We start from the raw sequence: 25,761 nt of genomic DNA, 5'->3' as shown, positions 1-25,761 counted from the left end.
AAGTGAGAATCACTAAGGAAATTGGGACTTCCTTGGAATTGAAAGAAAATGAACATTCTGAAGCCAAAGTTGCGGGACACAGTTAAATTAGTAAAGGTAAATTTTACAGCATTAAATACAAGACAAAATAAATTTTGCAAACAAATGAGTTTGGCATTTACCTGAAAAATTTATAAAGAGGAGCAACAGAGCAAACCTGTAGAGGCAGGATGGAAGGAAATAATAAAAGAGAGGAAGAAATAAACGGAGAAGATAATAAATTAGTAAAACCAAAAGCTTTTAAAAAGATTACAGAGACGCTAGCCTCAGCAACTTAGACTCTGTCTTAAAAACTAAAAAGGGCTGGGGATGTCACTCAGTGGTAGAACATCTCTGGGTTCAGTCCCCAGTAACACACACACGGCACAAACAGAACAAAATTACTGAAATAGATAAACTTGTAGCAGAACTGATAAAAACCTACAAATAGATCAAATGGGCAAACTATCTCACCCCGCCTCAGTACTGGGGATTGAATCAGAGTACGCTTATCACTGCACTATGTCCCCAACCCTTTTAATTTTTTTGAATAGGGGAGGGAGGTGCCTAGGCTGGTCCCAAATTTGGGATCCTTCTGCTTCAGGCTCCTGGGTTGCTGGGATGACACGGAGTGTGCCATCCACCGTGCCCACCATGAAACTTGTTTTGGTAAATGGCCAGATAGTAAATATTTGACATGGTCTCTGACAATAAATTTCGCTGTCTTACTAGGAAAACAGACAATACCTAGAGGTATGGGTACGTTGTTTTCCAAAAGAACTTGAAATTTTAATTTTATATTACATCACAAAATTATAAATATGTATCTATATCTGTATGTACCTATATATACAGTTAGTAAAATATAAGTAAAATCTCTTCTTAGTTCACTGTAAACTGTACCAAAGGTGGCAGGTTCGACTCGATTGGCTCCGGATGCAACTTCAAGAGGATGAGGTTCAGGGTTCAGTTCCTTGGTGGTTTCTTAGGCATGGGGACAGTTACCTAGTGCTTTCATAGAAAAGGGACCACACCTAAGAATGATGACAATTCAACTCCTGCAGGGCGAACTATCTCCTAATGCACTGGGATCCTAACCCCAGCCGGCAGCCTTGGCTGGCCTTGATGGTCCAAGATCATCCACGGGTTCAGGGATATGGTTATAACCCTGGCCTGATACTCCTCAGCCTGACCTTAAGTGCAGCATTAGCCACGAGGGGCACCAAAGCGCGCGCATGCGCCCAACCCTCACTTCGTGACCAATCAAATTGCAGCGCCTGGAGCCGAGCCGACCGGGCTCGCCGCACCTGGCAGCCAATCATAGGTCGCCCTGGGCGCGCGTGTGGAGACGTCGGTGGCGTTGGCGGCGGTGGCGGCCCCTGGGGCCTGAGGAGGTGGTGTGGTTGCGGGCTTTACCCAGGGAACTCCTTCGGGGCTGTTTCTTGACCCGCTGCTCGGGGACGCCACTGAGCAGCGACGGTAAGGATGGTGGAGTAGCGCGGCTCTAGCGTTCCCTGAGGGAAGACGGGAGGGAGAACCCACCGCCCCAGCTCCCCAAGTTCGGACGCTGCGTCCGGTGGTCCCGCGCTGCCCAAGAGGCCTGTTCAGTGCAGAGGTCTTCCGGAAGGCGTGACGGGCCCGTGACCCTTGCGGGTCCTACGCCTCCTCACACATTCCATTCCCCCGCGCCCCTTTCAGTCGTCTCCCCTCCCCCCGCGGAACTCCCCCAGACTCTGGTGCTGGGCCCGGCGAGGCCTCCTGGGAAGGGGCCTGTGCCGGCTCCTCTTGCCTTGCTCTTCTTTTCCCCGCCCCCGCAGTGGTCTTTTGTGGCGCCTAATTTTGGCGTTTTAAAAATCATAAATCAGTTTGTAATTCCAGTCCCACCCCCATTCTGTAGATCTGCAGGCCTTGAATGAACCCCTAGGGTGTCTAAAACATTTTAAATTTCCGTATATTGGACTCCTTTCTGGATCGCAACACCATTTTATTTTTCTTGTTTACTGTGGGCCTTCTGGACTCTGATGCAACCCACTGGACCCCAGTGAGCCGGAATTAGTTTGGGCAGTTTGCAGGTGGGGTGTTCTCTTAACTGAGGTATGGCAGACAGGAGGAACAGATTTTGGGGAAAGTAATTGAATTCTCTTTTCTGATTAGATGTGAGATGGTTAATAAATGGCAATCTTAGGTAGGCAACAGGATATTAAATATTCTTGAGACATGCAAGTAACCTTAATCCTTCTCTCTGGTTGCCTTTAAGAATGTGACCTTCTCCTTGGACAATTCAAGTTCTTAAAAGTTTCAGTGTACATCTGAGGTAAGAGCGAGGTCTGTATCATAAGGACCAAGGTTCTATCTTTTCTCATTTAGATTTTCTTTTTCGGTCTCTCCTGTGCTAAAGCTTTGCTGTTTCCTGAGGGAGTCTGAATGTGTGTGATAAATTTAGGTGATTCTTGATTTAAATATTCTAAAGTCCTCTAAATTGCTCTCTTAAACAAAGGAGAATGTGGTGGCAACAGCATTCTTTCACTTCATTTCTTAAAAAGAAAAAGTAAGCACCATAGATGTTATGGTTATGTAAGGCCTGCTTATGTTGTGAGGCTAAAATGGGTTGTTGGTACACATACCCTAAGATTTCAACTAATGCATTTAAGTGAGTCCTTTAGGGAAGTAAATGGGTGTTTGTTAAAATGGAGTTAACTTGTTCATTTCTATACCTTTTTTTTTTTCTTTTAATGGTACTGGGGATTGAAATGGGGTGCTGTATCCCTGAACTGCATTGCTGGTCCTTTTTATTTTTATATTGATATAGGATCTTACTAAGTTTGTAAGTCTCTCCTGGAACTTGTGATCCTCCTGCCTTAGACTCCCAAGTAGTGGGATTACAGGCATGTGCCACAAAACTCACCTATACCCTTTTTCTTAAAGACTGTATTTCACTGGTTAATTGCATATGACTTGACAGGGGAGGTCATCAGAATTCATTCCATGTCAGTAGGCAAGATTGTACCCAACGATTTGTGACTACAACTCAGAGCCATTGTATTAGCTAGTTATCTATTTTTAAAAAATCATCTCAGAACCTAGTTGCTTAAAATAACACATTTTTATTACTTCATAATTTCTGAATGTTTGGAATCCAGAAGTGGCTTAGCTGGCAGGTTCTGGCTCAGGCTCTCTCCTGAGGCTACAGTCAAGCTTTTAACTTTATTGGCAGTCTCTGACTAGGATTGGATGAACTGCTTCTAATCTCTTACTTGGCAAGAGGCCTCAGTTACTCACTCTTTGGGCCTCTCCATGGGGCTACTCATGTCATAACAGTTGGCTTCTCTCAGAGTAATTCGGGAGAGCTTGTACCTAAGATGAAGCAGTGTCTTTTTTTAGAACTTAATGTCAGAAGTAACACACCATTATTTCTTCTTTGTGTGTTTTCCCCCACAGGCCAATCTTGTTACATTGTAGGGAAGGGGCTGTATATTAGTGTGAATACCAGGAGGTGGGATTCACTTGGGGCCATCTGGGAGGCTGACTCCTACACCTATTTATCTACTATTCTGGTTGTTCTCCATATGATTTCTGGCATCTTGTCACAATGGGTGAATTATTTGACCTCTTGATAGAACCAAATCCTGTACTTGTGCACTTACTTATTCAGGATATTTTTCCAGCAAGTCTCCTCTTTATCTTGGGTTGTTTTCTGTTCCTTTGGATAATTTTAATAGCAGATATATTGATTCTACCATCACCTCTCCTTCAAATTGGTTGTTTGATGCCACATTATTTTATATTTGCTTGTCCGTAAGGAAAGCAAATTTTCCTTTATAGAAAAATTTCAGAGTTGTCTGTATTTTCTCCCATTCTCTCTTAAACCCACTCTTGTCACGATCATCAGTGAATCCACATTGCTTAATCCAGTTGTTAGTTTTAGTTGATTTATTTGATCTACCTGCACCATTTTGTATTATTTCAGTAGCTTCTTAACTTGGGTTCTGATTCTAATGTATTCTAGAGAATACATTATTCTCTGAAGTCTTTTCTCCATACAGCAGCGGGAACAATCCTGTTGAAATGAAAGGCACACCATTCAAAAGCATTCAGCAGTCTCTAATCAAACTCATTAACAGCCAGAGAACTTAGAATGGCCCATATGATCTGAGTTCTCATAATTTTTGTAGACCAAATACACATTTAAAAAGTCTCATCTCTTAATTTCTCTCCCTTTTCATTGACTTACCTGTTATCTTCTTGACCAGTTCTTGCATGTGTTAAGCATGCTTCTTCTCAGCCTTCGTGTTGTTTCCATTGCTAAAGTACTTTTCCCCAAATACTCATAACCACATTCTATAAATACCAGCCTGCTTTGTTTCCCACTTTTCTATGCTAGATCTTTCTTTTTAAATTATTGTTTACTAATTAATTCTAACAGGAAAATCAGCTCTCTGAAGAGAAAGGCTTTATTTGGATCACTGATGTATTTCTCTACGAGCACTTGACTGTTACTTGGCTCACCAAATTGAATGAATGATCTCTGATTCCTCTCAAACACCACCTTGTTTCTTCCCTCAACCTTTTTTATGTGGCTAAGAGACTGTCAAAATGTGCACATTCTTTATACTATTCTTGTATTATTTTCTGTTTCTCAGTCTCATGGACAGGAATATGTTTTAATTCTACTGAGTCAATACATTTTATAGTGATGGTTCACCATAAAGTAGTGAACATCAAACGTTACCAAACTTATGTCAATTTTTTTTTTTCCAGTACTAAAGATTGAACTTGGCTTCATACGTGGTAGGCAAGCCATCTACAACAGAGCTGCTCTCTAGTTCCTGAACTTGTATGTTTAACCACACACACCAGTTATGATACTCCTTCCATAGAGTGACAGTTTCTCCCTAATTTTTTTAAGAGAAAAATAAAACAAATTCCCATCCTTTCCTCCTTTCTGTTTTTTGATTTAGGAATTCTGAGGCAGCGATATTGCCTTATGGTCAGTTCAGTATATCAAAAAATAATGACTTTGAACTTTTGACTTCCTAACAGTAATATGTAAGTTTGAAAAAAAAAAAATATATGTGAATACTCTCAAGAAATCCTAACTAGGATTTTTCTCTTGGGGGCTTTCCAGTAGCAGAGAGCTACAAGATACATAGGGATTCATGACAAGGCCATCTGGCATTTGTGGAATGTGCTTTCATGACTTTTACAACCTCCAAAATCCCTATAACTAAGTCAAATTTATTATCTAAACTGAGGTACTTTTTAAGAATGAAAAGTGGTATTATTAAAGTATGTACAAAGTAGTTTAAACTGGGACTCCTGGGATCAAACCAAGCTGTATGGTAACCCTACTTACAACTAATTTGGTCCTCCAAGTCCTTAGTATCAGATTGTTTACTCTGTAAGATATAACTTTCCATCCCTTGGAAGGTGTAATACAAATTTATGAATTGACACTGTTTGATACTAGCTTAGGTGTATTTGTTAGCTAGATTGGCTTGCATTGTTACTATAATCTTAACTTCCTAACCCTTATTATGAATGGAGTCTTCATGGGAACTTCTTAGTAGGAAGTCAGAAGTTGAAAATTTAGTATCAGTTGTTGGGTGGTGGGGTCACACTAGCTTATTGCTAGACATGTTTTCCTTTAATCAAGGTATAATGTTCTGTGTCACCGAATAGAGTGTCAGCCATTAACAGTATTTAATTCTGAAACATTTCATCAACTCTAAAAACCATTAGCAATCACTTTTATTACTTTCTTTTCGATTTTATGACAAAATTACTACAGTCTTAATTGCTTAAAATAACAAAAATTTATTCTTCTTAGTTCTGGAGGCAAGGTGTCCAAAATCAGTTTCACTGGACCTAAGTCAAGATGAATATTGGGCCAAGTGTGGTGTCTCATGCCTATAATCCCAGCAGTTTGGGAGGCTGAAGCAGGATGATTGTGAGCCTAGGCCAGCCTCAACAACTTAGTGAGATCCTGTCTCAGAAAATAAAAAGATTGGAGATAGAGTTCAGTGAAAACACCCCTGGTCTCAATCCCCGATAATCCCCCTCCTCCAACACCACCCACCCAAAGGTCGATATTGGCAAGGCTGTTTTCTCCCTGGACACTCTGAAGGAGAAGCCATTCTTTGCCAGAAGTTGTTTGTGGACATGACATTCTTTTGCTTGAAACCATGTTGCTTCAATTTATGTCTCCATCCTCATCACCTTCTCCTAGTGTACCTGTAATGTCTCTCTCTGCTTCTCTTATGAAGAAACGTGGTGGCATTTAGGGGCCACTTGTATAATCCCAGTGAATTCCCACATCTCAAGATCATTAATCATATCTTGAGAGACCCTTTTCCAAATAATGTAATATAGTTTTCTTTGATTAGGACTTGATATTTTGGGTACCATTTTTCAACCTATTGTACTCCTTATTCTTTTTTTCTTTTTTGCTCAGTATAGGGTAAGCACTAGTTTATTTCTCTCTGTGGGTTTGCCTGCTATAGACATTTTATGGGAGTGGAATCATATAGTGAGTGTGTATGTGTGTGTTTTTTGTCATCTTTGGATATATTCACATAGCATATTTTCGAGTTACATCCATGTTGTACCTGTATCTCTTTCATTTGTTTTTATAGCTGAATAATATTCATTGTATGGATATAGCTCAGTTTGTATCCACTGATAAATGTATATTTGAATTATTTGCACTTTGTAGCTGTTATGAATAAGGCTGCCAAGAACATTCATGTACAAAGTTTTCATGTGACCTGAATGTTTTTAGTACTTTTAGGTATACCTAGGAGTAAAATTGGTAGCTCATAGGATTATATTTTTTGAATAACTGCTTAATTGTTTTGCAAAGTAGCTAACCATTTTATATTGCTGCCAACAATATATGGTTGCTCCAATTTGATGTTCTTTGCAAAACTTGTTATTTCCTCTTTTGATTATAGCCAACCTAGTGGTGTGAAATAATATCACATTGTGATTTTGATTTGTATTTTCATAATGATTATGTTCAGAAATAGTTCATGATGTTTTAATTGGCTGTTTGTGTATCTTTGTAAACGTATCTATTCACACCTTTGCCTTTTTTTTAAACGTGGTAAAAAACATAATGAAATTTACCCTTCTATCCATTTTTAAGTGTACAGTTCAGTAGATTAATATTTATATTGTTCCCTTGTATGTGTATACCACATTTTGTAAATTCATCTGTTGATAGGCGTTGGGGTTGCTTTTACCTCTTGGCTATTGTGAGTAATCCTCCAGTGTATATGTATGTGTGAATATCTCTTTAAGATCCTTCTTTCAGTTCTTTTGGATATATACCTAGAAGTTAGATTGCCAGATCATGTAGTAGTTCTATTTTTAATTTTTTCAGGAGGTTCTGTACTGTTTTCCATAAAGTTGCACCATTTTATCATCCAACAGTGGTGCCTAAGGAACCAGTTTCTCCACCTTCTTCTTATTTTCTGTTTTTAATTTTTTATTGTTAGTAGCCATCCTTATAGATGTGAGGTGATATCTTACGGTGGTTCTGCTTTGTTTTTCTCTGATGATTAGTGATTTTTGACTATTTTTTCATATATCTTTGGGCATCTTTGGAGAAATATCTCAGTTTTTTTGGTCCATTTTTAAGTTGGGTTTTCTTTTTCTTTTTGGTACTGGGAACACAGGATGGTTTACCGCTGAACTACAACCCCAGTCTTCTTTTTGTTTTTATTTTGAAATGGTCTTGCTAAGTTTCTGAGGCAGGCTTTGAACTTCTTGTCCTTGTACTTCAGCATTCCCAGTCTCTGGGATTATAGGTGTGTGCCATAGTGCCCAAATGGTGTTTCTTTTTATTCTTCCATCATCAGAGGTCTTTATGTATGTAGATACAAGTCTCTTATCATATATATGATTCAAAAATGTTTTTTGTACAGATTTACTTTCATGATATCTTTTGAAACTTAGAAGTTTAAAGTTTCAAATTTGGCAGGGTCTGCCTTATGTCATTTGTATTTTCAATGTCATGTCTAAGAACCGATTTGCTCTTATTTATTTATTTAAAAGATTTTGTAGTTATAGCTCTTCCATTTAGTCTGTGATTCTTTTTTTTTTTTTTTTTTTTTTTAATAAATAGTGTGAGGCAGGGATCTGGCTTCATTCTTTTGCTTGTGGCTCCTTCACCATTTGTTGAAAAAGCTATTGTGTCCCCCCATTGAATCGTTCTGGAAATCTGATTCAAAATCAGTGATTTTTTTTTTGTTTTGTTTTGTTTTTTTGGTGGTACTAGGGATTGAATCCAGAGATCCTCCACCATTGAGCACCTCCCCAGCTCTTTTTATTTTATTTTTTTTTGAGAGAGAATCTTGCTAAGTTGCCAAGCCCAGTCTGAACTTGTTATCCTCCTGCCTCATCTGCCTTCTGAGTACCTGGGATTAAAGTATGCGCCACCACGCCTGTCTTCAGTGTCTCTATTTAGGTTTTATTCTGGACTCCCAATTCTATTACATTTATTTATGTTTCTGTCTTTGTGTCATTACCACACTGTTGATTAAAGAGCTTTGTTGTGTTTAAATTTATAAAGTGTGAGTCTTCTACCTTCATTGTTTTACAAGATTGTTTTGTATATTCTGGATCCCTTGCATTTCCAAATGATTTTTAGTTTCTGTGAAAGAGCTAGCTGGGATTTTTATCAATTTTGAGAGTGTTGTCATCTTAATAATAACAAATCTTATTCATGAACACAGAATGTCTTTCCATTTATTTAGGTCTTTAATTTCTTCAACCATGTACTCAGAAGATTTCAGTGCTTTTTATATAAAAGTCTTGCATTTCTTTTGTTAAATTTATCCCTATTTTGTTTTTTTTTTTGGATGCTAGTATAAATGGAATCACTTAATTTCATTTTCAGTGTTTGTTACTAGAATCTAGAAATTTATTTTTATATTGATCTTGTGTTCTACAATCTTGATTAACCTCTTTATTAGTTTTAATACTTGTGGATTTTTCAGGATTTTTTATATAAAAATTATCTACAATATGGATTTATTTATTCCTGTCCAATCTTATTAATATATCATTTTTTTTTTTTTTTTTTTGCCTCCAGATACCTTAGTTTGGTTGAGAAAGTTCCCTTCTGTCATAATTAAACATTTTTGTTGTTTTAATCATGAAAAAGTGTTAGATTTTCTCAAAAGCTTTTTTTTCCCCCTGTAGACAGGTGTTATTTTTGTTCTTTATTTGTAGTTTATTTTTATTTTATTGTTACTGGGGATTGAACTCTGGAGGGCTCCCCAACTGAGCTACATACCCAGACCTTTTTGTTTTTATTTTGAAACAGGGTCTTGCTAAGTTGTCCCAGCTGGTCTCAAAACTTTTGATTGGGAGACCTCAGACTTCCAAGTTGCTGAGATTAATGCCACTGTGCTGAGCATTTTTATTCTTTTTCTTTTTCTTCTTTTTTAATTTTTTTGGTACTGGGGGTTGAACCCAGAATGACTTTACCACTGAGCTAAATCTCCAGTTCTTTTATTTTTTATTTTCACTAAATTGCTGAGGGCCTTGTTAAATTGTTGAGGTTGTCCTTGAAGTTTTGAACCTCCTGCCTCAGCCTCCAGAATCACTGGGATTACAGGCATGCGCCACTGTGCCTGGCTTTTTTTTTTTTTTTTTCTTTTATATTAAAATGGTATTATGTTCTATTTTCATAATATGGACCAACTTGCATTTTTTTAATCTTACTTGATCATGGTGTATAATGCTTCTTATATAGTGTTGGACTTTGATAGGATTTTGTTGAGTATTTTTGCTTCTGTATTTATAGAGGGGTATATAGTCTATAGAATTTTTGATGTGATTTCTTTGTCTCATTTTGGTATCAGTAGTACTGCTTCATAGATTGAATTAGAAAGGTTTTCATTCTAGGAAAATTTATGGGTAATCTATGTTAATCTTTTCTAAACATTCGATAAAGAGAATGGGATTGTAGCTTAGATTTAGAGTACTTGTCCAGCTGAGCTCAGTCCCCAGCACTGAAAACAAAACATTTGGTAGAATTTACCTCTGCTCTGTGTTCTTGGGCTTTTTATTTGGGAAAGTTTTTGTTTTTTTTTTTTTTTTTTTTACTAACTTGATCTCTTGTTTTAGGTCTGTTTATATTTTCTCTTCTTTTTGAGTCAGTTATATAGGTTATATTATGAAGAATTTACCAGTTATCTAATTTGTTGGCATAGAATTGTTCATAGTATTTCTTTATAATTATTTTATATGATTGGTAATAATCCCCTCTGTAAAAAAATTTTTTCATTGTAGATGGACCCAATACCTTTATCTTACTCATTTAAAATTTTTTTTGTTGTTGTATATGGACACAATACCTTTATCTTATTCATTTATTTTTATGTAGTGCTGAGGATTGAATCCAGTGCCCCACACATGCTAGGCAAGTACTCTACTGCAAAGTCACAACCCTAGCCCTCCCTCTGTATTTTTAAAAATAATTTATTGAAGTGATAGTAACTGAATGACTTTAAAGTGAAAAGTTTAGTGGTATTTAGCGTATTCACGATACTGTACATCTGCTATCTCTATGTAGTTCTAGCACAGTTCTTTCATTCCGAACTAAAATCCTTTACTTATTAAGCAGTTTTTCCTCATTTCTTCTCCTCTATTCCCTGGCAGCCATCAATTTCTGTTTAGTCTTCATGGATTTATCTAGTCTGGACATTTCCTGTAAATGAGATCAGATGTGACCTTGATGTCTGACTTTCTTTCACTTTGAATGTTTTCATAGTTTATTTGATTTATAGCATGTAGAGTACTTGCCCAGCTTGTTCCTTTTATGACCAAATAATTTTCCATTGTGTGTATATATCTTAATTAGTTTATGCATTCATCCATTAATGGACATTTGCATTGTTTTTACCTATTGATTCTTTTTTAAAATTTTTTTAGATGTTGATATACCTTTATTTTATTTATATATTTATATGTGGTGCTGAGAATTGAACTCAGTGCTTCACACATGCTAGGCAAGTGCTTTCCCACTGGGTCACAACCCCAGTCCCTATTGATTCTTACGAGTAGTTGCTTTACGTGTGTGTACATACACTTGTTGAATGCATGTTTTCTGTTCTTTTGTATATATATCTTACTTACATGGTCATGTGATAATTCTGTGTGTAACTTTTGATTTTTTAATTTCTTCCTTTTCCTCTTCCTCCTCCTTTGTTCTTTCTCCCCTTTTCTTTATTCCTCAACTTTTTAAAGAAATGAACCACCAATTTTTTGAGGAAACATTTTCCACATTTCCAGAATCCTCTGATGTTTGCAAGCCTTTTCTTAGTTTCTAGGAACTGTCTAGAATCTCAAAAACTTAATTTTTGACAGTGTTGTCTTTGCTTTGATTAAGGAGCAGCTACTTGTAGAGCCTTATTTTACCATTTCCTCACCATGTTGCTGTGCATTTAGCAAATAGACCTTATCTTTTTTTTTTTTTTTTTTTTTTTTTCAGGTAACTTTTTGTTTTGGTTCTCTTCATCAACCTCTATTTAAGTAATTCTCACCTGATGATTCTGACCCTTTCTAACCACTCAATTGAGTCAAAAAACTTGCCTTTGCGCTAACAGGTGACTTTTTAGGTTGAACTGCCAACCTGCTCATTATCTTCTTTGTAGATTCCTCTGACCAGAATTCTGTTCTTGGAAGAAAGGGAAGGAAAAGAAAGTCTTATTTACCACACTGCTTCAGAGGAGATCCCATAAAGGACTCTAAGCGTACTGTTCTGAGAGAAGACTTCCCTGAACTATTGGTTTCCTGATGAGATGTGACTGGAGGCATTCTTCTAGATTAGAGCTCTCATATTTCCTGTCACAGTGCATGTCTGTGGTGCCCTGACTTGAAGAAAATTAGCTACCTTTCAGGTGTGAACATTTCTTATTCTTTCCCTCAGACCACCTTTCTTTGCTGAGTTTTTTTCTTATTTCTTCTAGATAATTTTTTCTTTAATGAGTGTTTGAATACTTATAACATGCCAGATACTACTGTAGGTATTGAAGAGAGATTAGTGAACAAACAGGCAAAAATGGAAAAAAAAAAAAAAAAATTCCGAACCAGAAACTGCTCTAAGAGAAAACTAGTAATTCAGTGGTGGATAAAAGATAGTAAAATAAAATGCATAAATTCTCTGGTGAGAAGGTTATATTATGAAATTAGGAGAAGAATAGTAGAGCAGCGTTATAGGACTGGAATTGGAACTTGCCAAGAGGGAGTTAATTGTTTTGTAATTATAGATAGGGTGGTCAGGTAAGTCTCATAGAGAAGTTAAATTTGAACATGGACTTGAAAGAGATAGAATGTCTTACCCATTCTAGCCATGGGACTAGAGTGTCTGAAGGAGCAGTAAGGAAGCCACTGTGACTGGATTGGAGTCAATTAAGGCTCGAAGAATGGGAAAAGAGGTAGCAAGAATGGAAATAGTGATGTGGATCTTTGAATTTTTTTTTTTTTTTCTCTGTAGTTCAGTGTATAGAAGTTGTCTTATCCTTTGACAAGGACCAACCTTGGTCCCTTCATAGTTTCCCAGGCCTGTATTGACCCTATTTTACATATCTTGAGCTTATTTATGTAAATTAGTTATTACAAATATTTATAAAGATTTTTTATTTTTATTTTTTGTGCTGCTGGGAATCACAACTAGGGCCTTGTTAGCTCTATCACTGGGCTACATCCTAAACTTGAAAAAATAATTTTTGTTTTACTTCATTCCCCTACCATGGAATGTAAATATTTCTGGTGGTTTTAAGAATTTGATGAAGGTCCCAATCCTCCAGGGTTCTGTGTTTGATTATTATATTCTAAGGCAGCAAGTATGTGAAGTTATTGGGTGTTAGGGGGCAAGAATGTTGTGGGTATATATAGAGAGAGTTTGAGCAGGAGTTCGGAGGAGCAATGATGGTTGAAGAGAGTGAAAGGCAAGGGAAGATGGTAGGGGCAGGTGCTAGAGGAGTCCTGATGGCCTAAGATCTAATCTCAGAAATTACTCAAGAAGGACTGATAGCCTGAAAAAAAGCTCGTGTATGGCTATAACAAAATCTCACTAGAAAAGACCATTGTTTGAATGCACAAAAATAACCCTGGAGATGGATCATTATCCACTGATCCTTAGCTATCTTTGGAATGAAGCTCCCATTTATTCCTCTTTTGACCTTTAGTGACTTTGTTAGTGGAGATGATTTGATTTTTGAGACAAACCTCTTAGGTCTAGTAGTTTTTGGCATATCCAACCTCCTACCCTATTACCTCAAGATTTTGGTCAATTTGAAAATAACAGTTTATACATTCATCCAGTTGGGGGCATTTGTGGAGAAGGGGCTTATTTGTGGATAAGAGTTTTCTAAGAATAGCATGATCTAATGCTGTTCTTGTAGTGCGGTCAGTCATACATTTACTAGCTTTATTCCCAATTCTTGTTCCACTTTTCATTTTTTTTCTTTGGATTGACGATATGGATAACAGCCAAAAACCCAACTGGGATCAGCTGAGTGAAAGTCCATTAGTATTATTGGAATCCAGTTCAATTTCTTTTTAAACAACAGGAATTTATTTTTCACAGTTTTAGAGGCTGAGGCATCTTAGATCAAGTGCTCTTTCTGGCTGGTAGATAACTGACTTCTTATCATATAGGTGGAGGTGGAGAATAGGGGAAAGAAAACTATGGTGTCACTTTTTATAAAGGCACTAATCCCATCATAGGGGGTCTCACCCTCATGACCTCATTTAAATCTTATTACCTTCAAAAGGCAATAGCTCTAAGGAGCCATCATCTTGGAGGTTATGGCTTCAATCTAAAAATTTTGAGGGACACAGTTTAGTCTATAGCATAGGCTAAAATATAGTCTCTAGAATTGAAAGAATCACTTAACAATCAGGAGTAGAGGAACAATATAATCACGTTGATGTTTAAGATCCATCCAGTGGTGACATACTATATAATTTGAAGTACAAAGAAAGGAGATAGCAGTTTGTGAAGCCTAGTACAGGTGTACAAATATGAAGTAACCTGTGGATCCTAAATTTAGAAGTTGAGCCAGAGCAGGGGTTGGGGCCTTAATAGCGATGGAAATGAAAGGTGATTAGAATTAGCAATGCTCTAATCACTTATAGATACTATGACTAATTTGATGGGAGGTGGGGGAGGTTTGAAAAGTTTTTTTTTTTTTTTTTTTTTTTAAGTAAAAAAGTGAATCCAATGAAGCACTTTAATGAATTTTGAGGATATAAGTAATAGCACCATCAGAAATAGGCATGCTTTAAATCACAGTTCTTTTGGAAAGAACACAAAACTAGAATTCAGGAATCATGAATTTAGGGGTGTCTGCATACCCTCCATATAAACATAAGTTTTTTGGGCTTTAAAATCCATCTGATGAACATACTAGTTGTCAGATTATCTTCTGATTTTTATGATATCAGGGTGAAAATAATTTCGATTTAAAGGTTTTTTTTTGTTGTTGTTGTTTTTGAGGTTGGTAAGGCATACCATCTCATGGTAGAAGTCAATACTAGAAATGTAGAAGTGACACTGAGAAGTCGTCAGTGGAGTTCTCCCACAGAACATTTGGTAACGTCTAGGACCATTTTTGGTTGCTGTAACTGGGGGATTAGTAATGATAACTGGTGAGTAGAGGCCAAAAATGCTGCTAAACGTCCTTCTATGTACTCAGAATTTCCCTACATAAAGAGTTGTCTGGTCCAGAATCAGAAGTGCGTAGGTTGAAAAAAACTGGGCTAAGTGGCATCATCCTGGAGTTAGGCAATTCAAAGTAGTATAGACAAACCTATTTAGCTGACTCCAAAGAGCAGTGTTTTCAAGTCTGCCCCATATGTATGTGTGTGTGTGTGTGTATGTATGTATGTATGTATTGGCATTATGTGTAGATCAGTTATTTGATCTTAATTTTCAAGTTGTAAGTCATACTATTCATGACCGACCACACCAGATAATAAGCTTCATGCATTCACCACTGTCTGCCACAGTATCTTACCAGTGTTGGGCAAATAAATTATAGTAAGTGGAATAAGGAAAAGAATGAATAATTTTTATTATGCTTAATAATTGTATTTTTTAATTGACTTCCAAGGTAACATATATGTTTATAGGAATAAATAATATCTATATGTTTCAAAGTTAGGTACTGATATTCTCATTAAAATTGATGTAGCATGTGTCTCATATTTTAGATACCAGTTTAATTTTTATAGATTGGGTTATGCTGATTCGAAAAGTGCACATTAGGCTACAAGGCATCTTGACATGTTTTCAGAATCAATGAGCTATGGAGTAATAGATTCCTTGCCTAGAATATGTGAGTCCTGGGTTTAATTCCAGTACTGCAAAATACAACAACACAGAGTCTTAAAGTGATTTAAAGTGCCCATGTTTTACTTGATTTAGAGACCGGTGTTTTTCATACCTCTTAGTTGTGACCCATTTGATGAGTGTTAATTGATTTTGTGAGTTATGGACTATATAAGAAATGAAATAGAAGATATTTAAGTGTATCTCATGCAATATAGAGACAGTTATTATTCACATGTGTCATTGTGTAGTGGGACTCCATATAATTTTACTTTCCTTTTTCTGTTTTTTTGTTTTGTTTTGTTTTTGGTAAAAATAAAATTAAAAAAGCTAGCCACTTTCAGTTATTTATTACAGAATTTCTGACTTGAAGAAGTTTCCCAGTAAATTCATAGAAAATGTGGAATTAATGTAGCACAGTGTTTTCTACAAATAGAAGATCTTATTAATGAGAGTACCTATTTGTTGGTTTATTTAACCAACTCTATTTGCTGAGCATTTGTACTCAGTGTAGTCAACAAAAGATCCAATCTCTGTCCTTTGTTCCTTTGCTACTGGGCAAAAAGAAGGAATCAAGATAAATAAGTAAAGTTTATATTATGTTAAGTGGAGGTAGGATTTGATGGCAAAAGGAAGTGAGCCAGGTACCATGGCTTATACCTGTAATCCCAGTGACTTGGGAGGCTGAAGCCAGCCTCAGTGATTTAGTGAGACCCTGTCTCAAAAGACAAATAAGAAAGGACTGGGTGTGTGGCTTAGTGGTAGAATGTCCTTGAGTTCAGTCTCTGATTTAAAAAAAAAGAGGGAGACAGGTGGAGAAGGGAAATAATTTTGGGTATGAGTTAAGAGGTTGGTTGAAATATTTGAAATCTCTCTTGAGAATGTTTCTTGGAACAGAGCCTTGAAGGTGGTGAAGAGCCAGCCATGCAGGTATCTGAATGAAGAATAATCATATTAGAAATACAAAGGTTATGAGCAAGGGTTAGTGTGTTCACAAGGTAGTGAGGAGGTTAGTATGGCTAGAGTGAAGTAAGGGAAAATGAGAATGAAAATATATGTTGGAAGCATGATCTTCTAGACATTGTAAGTACTTGACCTTGATCAGAAAGCCATTGGAAGGTTTTGAGCTGAGCAGTGATGAAATCTCACTTGATTTAACAGAATCATTCTGCCTGCCATATGGAAAATAAACTGAGGTCGATTTGAAGGAGGAGCACTGTTGTACTTAAGTTTGGTGGGGAAGTCAGGACTGGAGAGAGAAATTTAGGAGCCATCAGTGAATGGATTATAAATTAAGTCCATGAACTGAGATGAGATTATGAAGAGAATTATTTCCTGATTTGCCTGCCTGACATGCTAAGCATTGACATTATATTATTTGCTGGCTATGTGTATTTACTCTGACTCTCTAAATTTGATACCTCTTTTCTATATAAAAATTTAGGAATTAGTCTGGATGAATCAATTCAGATGTGTGCATTTAATGTGTTTTTCCTCTAATTCTGCTGTGAAGCAAACTCTCATGGAATAGTTGGTGCTTTTTAAAATATAGCTATTAAGTCTAAGAAATAAAAAATTTTGCTTTCAAGCTACTGAAAAACACTTGAAAGTAAAAGAGTTGCTTAAGAAGATATAGCTGGTCTGTGGCTGACTGAGAATTTCAGTTAATCTCCAACTCCCAAAATTCATGATTTTAAACACTGCACAGTGGTGCCTTTGTAAAAATACTTGTTCTTTCTATGTGATTTTTGCCTAATTAGTCGCTGGAGGATTTTTTATTATTATATTATTTTTAACTATTTTGATTGGAAGAGGTTACATTGTGGGGCAAAGCTGTGAAACTATGATAACTATGATTCTGGAGACCTTATCCTTATATTGTAAGTTTTAAGTTGCCATTTTTCTTCCTTGAGTGTCAATGTACTTGTCTATAAAATAAGAATGGTTAATAACTACCTCAGAATTTTAGAGAAGAATTAAATAAGATATGCATTTTTCTGTACTTACTGATGTATAGTGTGTTTGTACTTAGGTGGCAGTTTATATAAAGGAAGCAGTGGGACTTGTGGCTACAACCTTGAAGAATAAAAAAATTAGAAAATGGAACAACCATGTGTATTATGTGATGAAGAACAAGATCCAGAACCACAGAAAAGCATAAAAGAAACCAAACAAATAGATGATGAAGATGCTGAGCTGATCTTTGTTGGGGTGGAACATGTAAATGAAGATGCTGAGCTGATCTTTGTTGGGGTGTCTTCACATTCAAAACCGGTTGTTTCAAACATCTTGAACAGAGTTACCCCAGGTTCATGTTCTCGGAGAAAAAAGTATGGTCGCCGAAGAAAAGATACTGCTCACAGATTGCAACCTACAAGTCATGTGACCCCTCCATCAGAAACAGTGACTATATTGCCAGTATCTCAGTCTGAATCGAGATCAACAGATAGTCCTATTATTATTGAACCTTTGTCTAAGCCTGATGATAAAAGTAATTCACCAAAAATTGTGCCTAGTAGCTCTTCAGAGTCATGTTCTCCTTTGGTTACGTTCACAAGTTCATTGCATCATCCAGTGAAAGCAGCACTTTCAGAAGGAGGCATGAATGAAAGTACTTGTGTATCAAAGCGATGTTCCACTACTGAAGTAACTAGTGTAAATCCCAAAAGTCCTAAACTCAGTGATGGAATCACAGGAGAATGTTCTTTAACTTTGTCCCCTTCAGGTGTTTTTAATACAGTGAATCCTCAGCAAAGTACACCCAATGATGTCCATACCTCGGTAAGCCATGTTCAGAATGTAGTATCTCTTCCAACAGCTTTTCCAAAGGACAGTGTCCATTTCAAGCCTATAACTATAAATCCTGATAGAGAAAATGGGTTGGCAAAGACAGACTTTTCAGATCTAGCAAGTCAAAACAAGACTTTTGATCCCAAGAAAGGGAATTTGATCCTGATACTTAGTGACTTTTACTATGGACAACATAAAGGAGATGAGCAGCCAGAACAGAAAACTCACACAACCTTTAAATGCCCCAGTTGCTTGAAAGTTCTAAAAAATGTTAAGTTTATGAATCACATGAAGCATCATTTGGAACTCGAGAAGCAGAGGGGTGACAGCTGGGAGACCCACACTACCTGCCAGCACTGCCACCGGCAGTTTCCCACTCCCTTCCAACTACAACGTCATATTGAAAGTGTGCACACTATACAGGAGCCCTCTGCTGTCTGTAAAATCTGTGAGTTGTCGTTTGAAACAGATCAGATTCTCTTAGAACATATGAAGGACAATCATAAGCCTGGGGAAATGCCCTATGTGTGCCAGATTTGCAATTACAGATCATCAGCGTTTGCTGATGTGGAAACGCATTTTAGAACACACCATGAAAACACTAAGAATTTGCTTTGTCCATTTTGTCTCAAAATTTTCAAAACTGCAACACCATATATGTGTCATTATAGGAGGCACTGGGAAAGGGGAGTTCACCAGTGTTCTAAATGTCGGCTACAGTTTTTAACTTTCAAGGAGAAAATGGAGCACAAAACCCAATGTCATCAAATGTTTAGGAAGCCTAAACAACTAGAAGGATTGCCTCCTGAAACAAAAATTGTTATTCAGGTGTCACCAGAATCTGGTCAACCAGAATCAGTGAATGTAGCGTCCATTACTCTAAGTACAACTGATTCTGAACCATCTCCTCCCAGGTCTAAAAGTAGAATTTCCAAAAAACCTCATTAATTCTGTTTTGGGAAACCAAAATCAAACATTTCAATTTGAGTGGCATAAAAAAAATCATAAAAACAGAAAATATAAATCATACATTATTCAGTAGCACCAAATATAGTGAAACTAATGAATTGAGATTTAAATTCATGATGATGTAGGTTTTTTTTCTTTTTTTTTTTTTTTTTTTTTTTTTTCGTGGTGCTGGGGATGAACCCAAGACCTAGTGGGCATGCTCTACTACTGAGCCAAGCACCACACTCCCACCCCCTGAAGTTTGATCTGAAATTTTAGGTGTTATTTATAATATATTACTTGGTTTTTATGTTAACTATCTGACTCAACACAGGAAAGGTGCTTGTATATGTATGTTTGAGTGGGAAAAAAAGTGAAAACCTATTTATTTTGTTTGTATTTTATGTTACTCCTAAGCTGGAAAGATCTTTCTTCTATGTACAGAATTTGTAGAGGTTTTAAAGTATTTAATTTTGTTTTTAAACTTTTTCTGTATATTACATATTTCACTGTTAACTCTAGTCAGACTGGAATGACTTTGTTATGGCCTGGCTCGCTTATTCATGAACTCTTAGAAGTGCCTCTGCAGTGTGAGTATAAAATAACCTGGTTCTGAAAGCCTGAGTGTGGAGTTGAAGGAGAAGCTGTGACATGAATGGAGGTGAAGACTTAGGTAAAGGTTAGGCAAAAGAGAGCAGTGACCTCTTACCCAGATGAGGGATAGACACATTCCAGTCTTGGAGCCAAGGCAGAAGGAATACTGCCTCAGAATGTTTTTGCCTAGTGGAAGAACAAAGAAGCAAAATCATTCTTGCAAAATGCCTGCATTTGGTGAAGGACCTGCAGATATCAAATAGCTGCTCAGTATCTTTAGCTTCATATGAAAGCAGCAGTAATTAGAATGGGAACTGGTGCCAGTTAATTTCCTGTTGAGTGATCTGAAGGATAATTCTTCATTCTGGCTAGAGATTAGTGAAGAATGAATTGTCCTTGTCCTAAGAAGCCACAGCAATAAAGCATATTACAATTCCCGAGGGAAAGAAGCACTGGTATCCAAAGTTTGAACTGTACTGGACTCAGTTTCAACTGAAAGGGGTGGTACAAATGGTGACTGTCCAGTTAATGGGCTGAGCTAAATTTAGTTCTCCCACCGTTAAGATGGAATGGGGGCTTGTCCAAGAACTTGAGGTACAGTGCACAAAAATAGCCCAGGTGACTGATTAAAATTAAACCCAGTATGGGACCTTATATTTTTCAGCACATGTGTATCTTACCATAATTGAGTATGTGAAACTTGCAATTTTGTGTCTTGCCTTGGAAGTGAGTGTATTACAGTTAATAGTTTTTCTTTTGTAGTATTTATAATTTCCTGACTGATTACACTAATGCTGTTTGAGTCTTTCTTGAAGCAATCCTGTTTGCAAGAAATGACCCAAACATATTGTCTGTTCTTATCTGATGGATCCTCCTAATATAATTTCTCACTGTACTAGGGAGGAACATTTTCCTCTTGCCCTTCCCAGGGGCTCTTTCACAGAACTGTGGAATACTCTCAGCATCAGTTCCTAAATGTCAGCAACATGAGCTGCTGTGAGTTCCTAGGGTTGTCCATCTACTTGGTCCTGTTCTAGTGTCATCTCTCTCTTATCCTCTGTCCCCAACGCAGGTGCCTAGCAGCCTCTGTTCACTAGTCAAGGAATCTAGCATCCTGGATGTACACATAGGTCTGGAAACATCTTTTTCATTCTTTTCTTCCCCTACTCCTTTCTTCCCTCCTCAACCTAATTAAATTTTTCAAAGTTTCACAAAAAGCTGGGAAGAAGTAATCATTAGGTCACAGTATTCTCCTTAGAATTGGGGAAAGAAGGACTAGAAATAATTAAAAAGGTGGCCAGTAGATTTTGTTGTTTGATTGCTCCATGCTTGCTTGTTTGATTAATTCATTTACACCTTGAACAGTTTGCTAGGTCTTTTCAGGTAGATTGCTTGGGTCAAGGGACATTACGAAAATTTTTATCCTGAGCCCTTTCTTTAGGTATAAGAAAATTGTGTGTGTGTGTGTGTGTCTCCCTCTCTCTCTCTCTTTCTGTATGACCATCCCACTTGTTCTGGTGGAAATTCTTAACGGTTTAAATCTGCAGACTTTTGTGTATTGTGTTTCTACGGTAAAAGTAAGAAATGTTTTAGCTGTAAATTTTAGTGATTGCTTACTATTATCGGCACTGTGAACTGTTTGCTGTTTCACTAAAGCATGCTCCTAAGGAGTACAAATTGTCTTTTATTGCCAACTACAGGTTCTAGTGGTCTGGCCCCTGCCTACCTCCTCCCTCTTTTGTTCTGTGATACTTCTCTACCATTTCCCCAAGTGATATGCTATTTTGATATAATGGCCTTGTTATTCCTTAAGCAAATCACATTTTTTCCCGATTTACAGGCTGCACATGCTATTCTCTTAGAATGCTTTTGCCCTAGGCCTGCATGGCTTGCTACCTCACTGAACTGTTCAACACTTTCTTTGGTTCTTAGAACAACTAGAAATCTCCCCCACTTTTTTTTTTTAAACCTAATTCCTTCTCCTTAAAGGCACTTTACCCCCCCCCCACCCCCACTGCTTTCTTCCCTTTTTAATCTAGTTAAATTTCCTAGATTTTCACAAAAAAACTGAGAAGGAATCATTAAGGGCTTTGCTTCTCTTTTAGAATTGAGCTAGCTTGAATCAATTTCTGTGCCTGCAACCAAAAGAAAATAGAGTGAGTTGAGTCGAAGGGAGCTTTCTCTGTTTTTCTATTGATAGCTTTATATTTTTTTAAGGCAATGTCACTTTGTTTTATTTACAAATATATTTAATATGTGTCCAGATTACTATTTTATTATTATCATTTTGTGAATTTCCTTGTCTATTTTGCTTGCTTGTTCTTTCAGATGGAATTTATTATTTTATTAATGTTGCCAAAAATTGTAAGTAAAATAGCAATTATAATAATAAAATGTTTTGTGAAAGAATGTTTTTTGCTATATTGTCTTTCCACCAATATGCTTTTATTTTTATTTGATTTTTATTTGCTACCTCCTGCCAATTGTGGTGTTGTCATATTTCTTGGGTCAGCACTTCTAAACGATAATGTGTATGATGGAGTTAATGGGTTTCTTGTTCTTGGTTTTAATGAGAAATTATGTACTATTAAAAGTAATGAGTATATTTTAAATTTTTGTTTCCATTTTTAGAATCTTTAAAGAGACTTGTTTTATTGGGTAGTTTATAATATCTGTCGAGATAGTCACTTACTTTCTCAGCTTCCCTTTTAGAAACTTTTTTTTTTTTAAGCAGAAGTAGCCCTCTTGGGGATACTTAGAGCCCTATTTCTGCTTTAATTTTTATTAAGTGTATTTCTTCCTCAGATTTGTTACGGTATTCCCCCCCACCCCCCGTACTAGGGATTGAACCCAGGGGTTCTTAGCTACTGAGCCACAATCCCAGCCCACTTTATTTTTTATTTTGAGACAGGGTCTAAGTTGTTTGAAATCTTGCCACCAAGTTGCTGAGGCTGTCTTTGAAAATATGATCCTCCTTCCTCAGCTTCCTGAGATGTTGGAATTATAAGTATGCATCACCATGCCCAGCTAGTTTTTTTTTTTTTTTTAATTTCCTACTTGTAGTTTTATCAGTATTTATTTACTTTTTTCCAAGAAGCAACCTTCAATTTCCTTTATTATCCCAGTTAGTTTTATTTTTTTTGTTCTGTTTTTGCCTTTATTCTTTATATCCCTTCTGCTTACCTTAGTATTGTTCTTTTCTATGATTTTATTTTAAAATTTATATTTTTTCTTTAATAAGGAAAGAATTTAAGTCTTTGCCTTTCTCTGTAACTTTTCCTAAATCTCAAATATTTTGATGCATATTTTAATTAAAAATTTTCATTTTTAATACACTTGTGATAATTTAATTAAAAGATTTAAAAATTTTACAGGTTAAATTTTTATTTTTAATTTTTTGTGGTATGGACAACAACCTAGGACCTGTGCATACTGGGCAAGCACTCTGCCACTGAGCTCCATAAGTGGTTTAATTTTTAATTTTACCAAGAATTTAATTTTCCTTGGCATGTTGAGGGTGTGTGTATATGTGTGTGTTTATGTGTACACACTGGCATATATATTTACATTACCATTGTTAATGGTAAATTACATGAATTATTAAATACTTTTATTTCCTTGATAAAATTAGTTTTAATTATAGACATCTTTTTCCCTAAGTGCTTGGGAGTGATATTGCTAAATTTGTTATGCTGTGCGTGTATACGGATATGTAATGCCAAATCCCATTAAAATGTACAAGTATAATGCACCAATTTAAAACATGGAAAAAGAAAAAAGAAGTCTTTTCCCCAAAATGAATATAGTATAAGAGGTAAAAATGTGAAAATATTCATTTGAGAATAAATCCTACTTATAGAACTTAGAAACCAAAACAAACATCAAAGTAAGTTAAATATATACTCACCATAAACAATATTACTCAGTTATCAGAAGTAATGGCAAATAGGAGCTGTGGCAACCCAAAATTTTGACTCTAATGCAGAATGAGAAAATAGTTGTTTCTACAATAGGTGGAGAATGAGAGTGCCAGAGAGACCATATGCACCCTGAAAAGCCTAAAATAATTACCATTTGCTGTTCTACAAAGAGAAGTTTGTTGACCTGTGCTCTAGATTATGAATTATAATTCACACTGATCTGTAACTTCCCCTTTATTCCTGCAAGCAGACTAGTGAATTAGAAGAGCTTTTGATATCAGTGTGATAGGTCTGTAATTCTTTGATCATATCCAGTGATATGCAGTCCAAAGCAATGGAAAGAGACAAATGTCCAGAAAATGACAAAACAGGAAATGTCTTGGGGACATGTGCGAGAGAGCAAGGGTGTGTGTGTGTGTGTGTGTATACACGTTCACGTGCCTAAGTGGGCACATAAGTCCAAACCTTAATACAATTTATTTCTTTTCTTCCTTTTTCTGAGATCAAGTCTTGATATGTTGCCTACACTGGTCTTAAACTCCTGGGTTCCAGTAATCCTCTCATCTCCCAAGTAGGTGGGATACAAGTGTGTGCTACTTCTCCTGGTTCTATTTTTCCATATATATATATATTTTTTTGACGAATAGTATTGTGTGCTTCTTGAAAACATCAGGAAAGGAAAACATACTGCTGTTCTGATATGCTTCCAAGGTGAGTATTGACAGGTGACTCTAGTTCTTTCCTGGATGTTGGGAGAAGGCCTTAATTCCTCCACGAGGGTCTCTCTACTGGGTTTACCTGAGTCTTCTCAAAATATGGTTAGCTGGCTTCTACAGTAAGTGATTTAAGAGAGGGAGCAAAGAGGCTGCAAAACTTTGATCTAACCTCAGAAACAACACTGTGACTTCTAGAGTATTCTGTTGATTAAAAGTAAAACAGTAAGTCAAGGGGAGGGTAATTAAGTTCCACCTTTGAAGGGAAAAGTATAATGAATTTGTACATAATTTAGAGCCATCAAGGGTATATCCTCTGGCCATAGATTACCGTATCTCCTATATGCAAAATATACTTACTTTCCCAGACCTCTAAAAGTTTTATCCAGATACAGTATTAACTTGAAGTCCAGAATCTCATCATCAAAATCAGGTCTGGATGTGGATTTGACTTTCTGTGTAGTATTCCTTTTGTGCAGTATCTCAAGTATGACTTGAAGTTCTATGAACTAAAGAGACAAATTGTCTACCCACCTATACCTCCACCCAATATATGGTGGTTAGATAGTTATAAACTCTGCAGGCACTGCTAATCAAAAAAGAGAGTCACATAAGAGTTACCAATCTGTATCAATTCTGAAATCCCACCAGGCACATCTGAATAGGTCATTAAAAAAGTCATGTCCAACTTACTAGAACAAATTAAAAAAATAAAAGCATTCAGTGCCTAAAAATTCTCTTAGCTCTTGGCTTAGGCCTCTGGATTCTTAATTGTGTTCTACAAATGTTTACTTTTTTTTTTTTTTTTTTTTAATGAAAGTTAGCACATGGTATAGCTGACAGTTTTCTCAGCCTTCTTCCTGCTTATAAAAGGAAGTTAAAGTTCAAAAACTTCTTTCATTTTGTATTGTCTGATTCTTTCAGTCTAAATTGGTGACATTTCACCAAATATATTCTCTCAACACTCCCACCATTTTTTAAAAGATGGTTGGATGAAAGTTTGAGCCCAAAATATGTAGTTTTCTTAAAAAATGAAGATTTTAGATTAGATTAAATGATTGTTAATATTTCTTGAATATTTTGTGGTAAAAACTCAAAGATGGGTACTCTGTGGATGATATGAGACAAAACTGGAAAACAACAACAAAGAACAAAAAGCAGAACATTTATGTAGTACTTGATGGTTTTATTCATTCTGAATGAAATTCATTCCTTTCCTTTTCTCTTAAAATTTTTTCATATTACTGCATAATAAACAATCACAAACATTAGTATTTATTTTTTACATATGTATTTACCTCCTGGACAATGTTTTTTTCTTGGTAATGGGAGTAACAAAATAGGGCAAGCCAAAGGTGCAAGAATGTTTCAAGCTCCAGCTTGCATAAGATCTTCTAATATCCCATTATTCAGATATAGTCAAGCACAAAGT

The 25,761-nt window shown here is 36.3% G+C and overlaps 1 protein-coding gene across 3 annotated transcripts; it reads left to right on the top strand.

The window, feature by feature from the left end:
* Positions 1-1,343: 1,343 nt before the first annotated feature.
* Positions 1,344-22,490, top strand: ZNF280B (zinc finger protein 280B). Of its 3 annotated transcripts, XM_079149716.1 has the most exons (4): positions 1,344-1,497; positions 2,276-2,332; positions 11,682-11,927; positions 17,397-22,490. In XM_079149716.1, the coding sequence occupies exon 4, from the start codon at positions 17,465-17,467 to the stop codon at positions 19,100-19,102; it is 1,638 nt and encodes a 545-aa protein (XP_079005842.1). In that variant the 5' UTR covers positions 1,344-1,497; positions 2,276-2,332; positions 11,682-11,927; positions 17,397-17,464; the 3' UTR covers positions 19,103-22,490. The 3 variants fall into 3 exon arrangements, with proteins under 3 accessions (XP_079005842.1, XP_079005841.1, XP_079005843.1); XM_079149715.1 differs by lacking the exon at positions 11,682-11,927; XM_079149717.1 differs by lacking the exons at positions 2,276-2,332; positions 11,682-11,927.
* Positions 22,491-25,761: the final 3,271 nt, after the last annotated feature.

Source organism: Sciurus vulgaris, assembly GCF_902686455.1.
Source record: "Sciurus vulgaris genome assembly, chromosome: 8".
In the NCBI taxonomy this organism is placed as follows: domain Eukaryota; kingdom Metazoa; phylum Chordata; class Mammalia; order Rodentia; family Sciuridae; genus Sciurus; species Sciurus vulgaris.
The sequence above is the reverse complement of the archived record's forward strand: the minus strand, read 5'-3'. Positions and strand labels throughout refer to the sequence as shown.

Bases quoted from the DNA above. Each gene is read 5' to 3' on its own strand.
- ZNF280B (XM_079149717.1), top strand. From the start codon at position 17,465: ATGGAACAACCATGTGTATTATGTGATGAAGAACAAGATCCAGAACCA.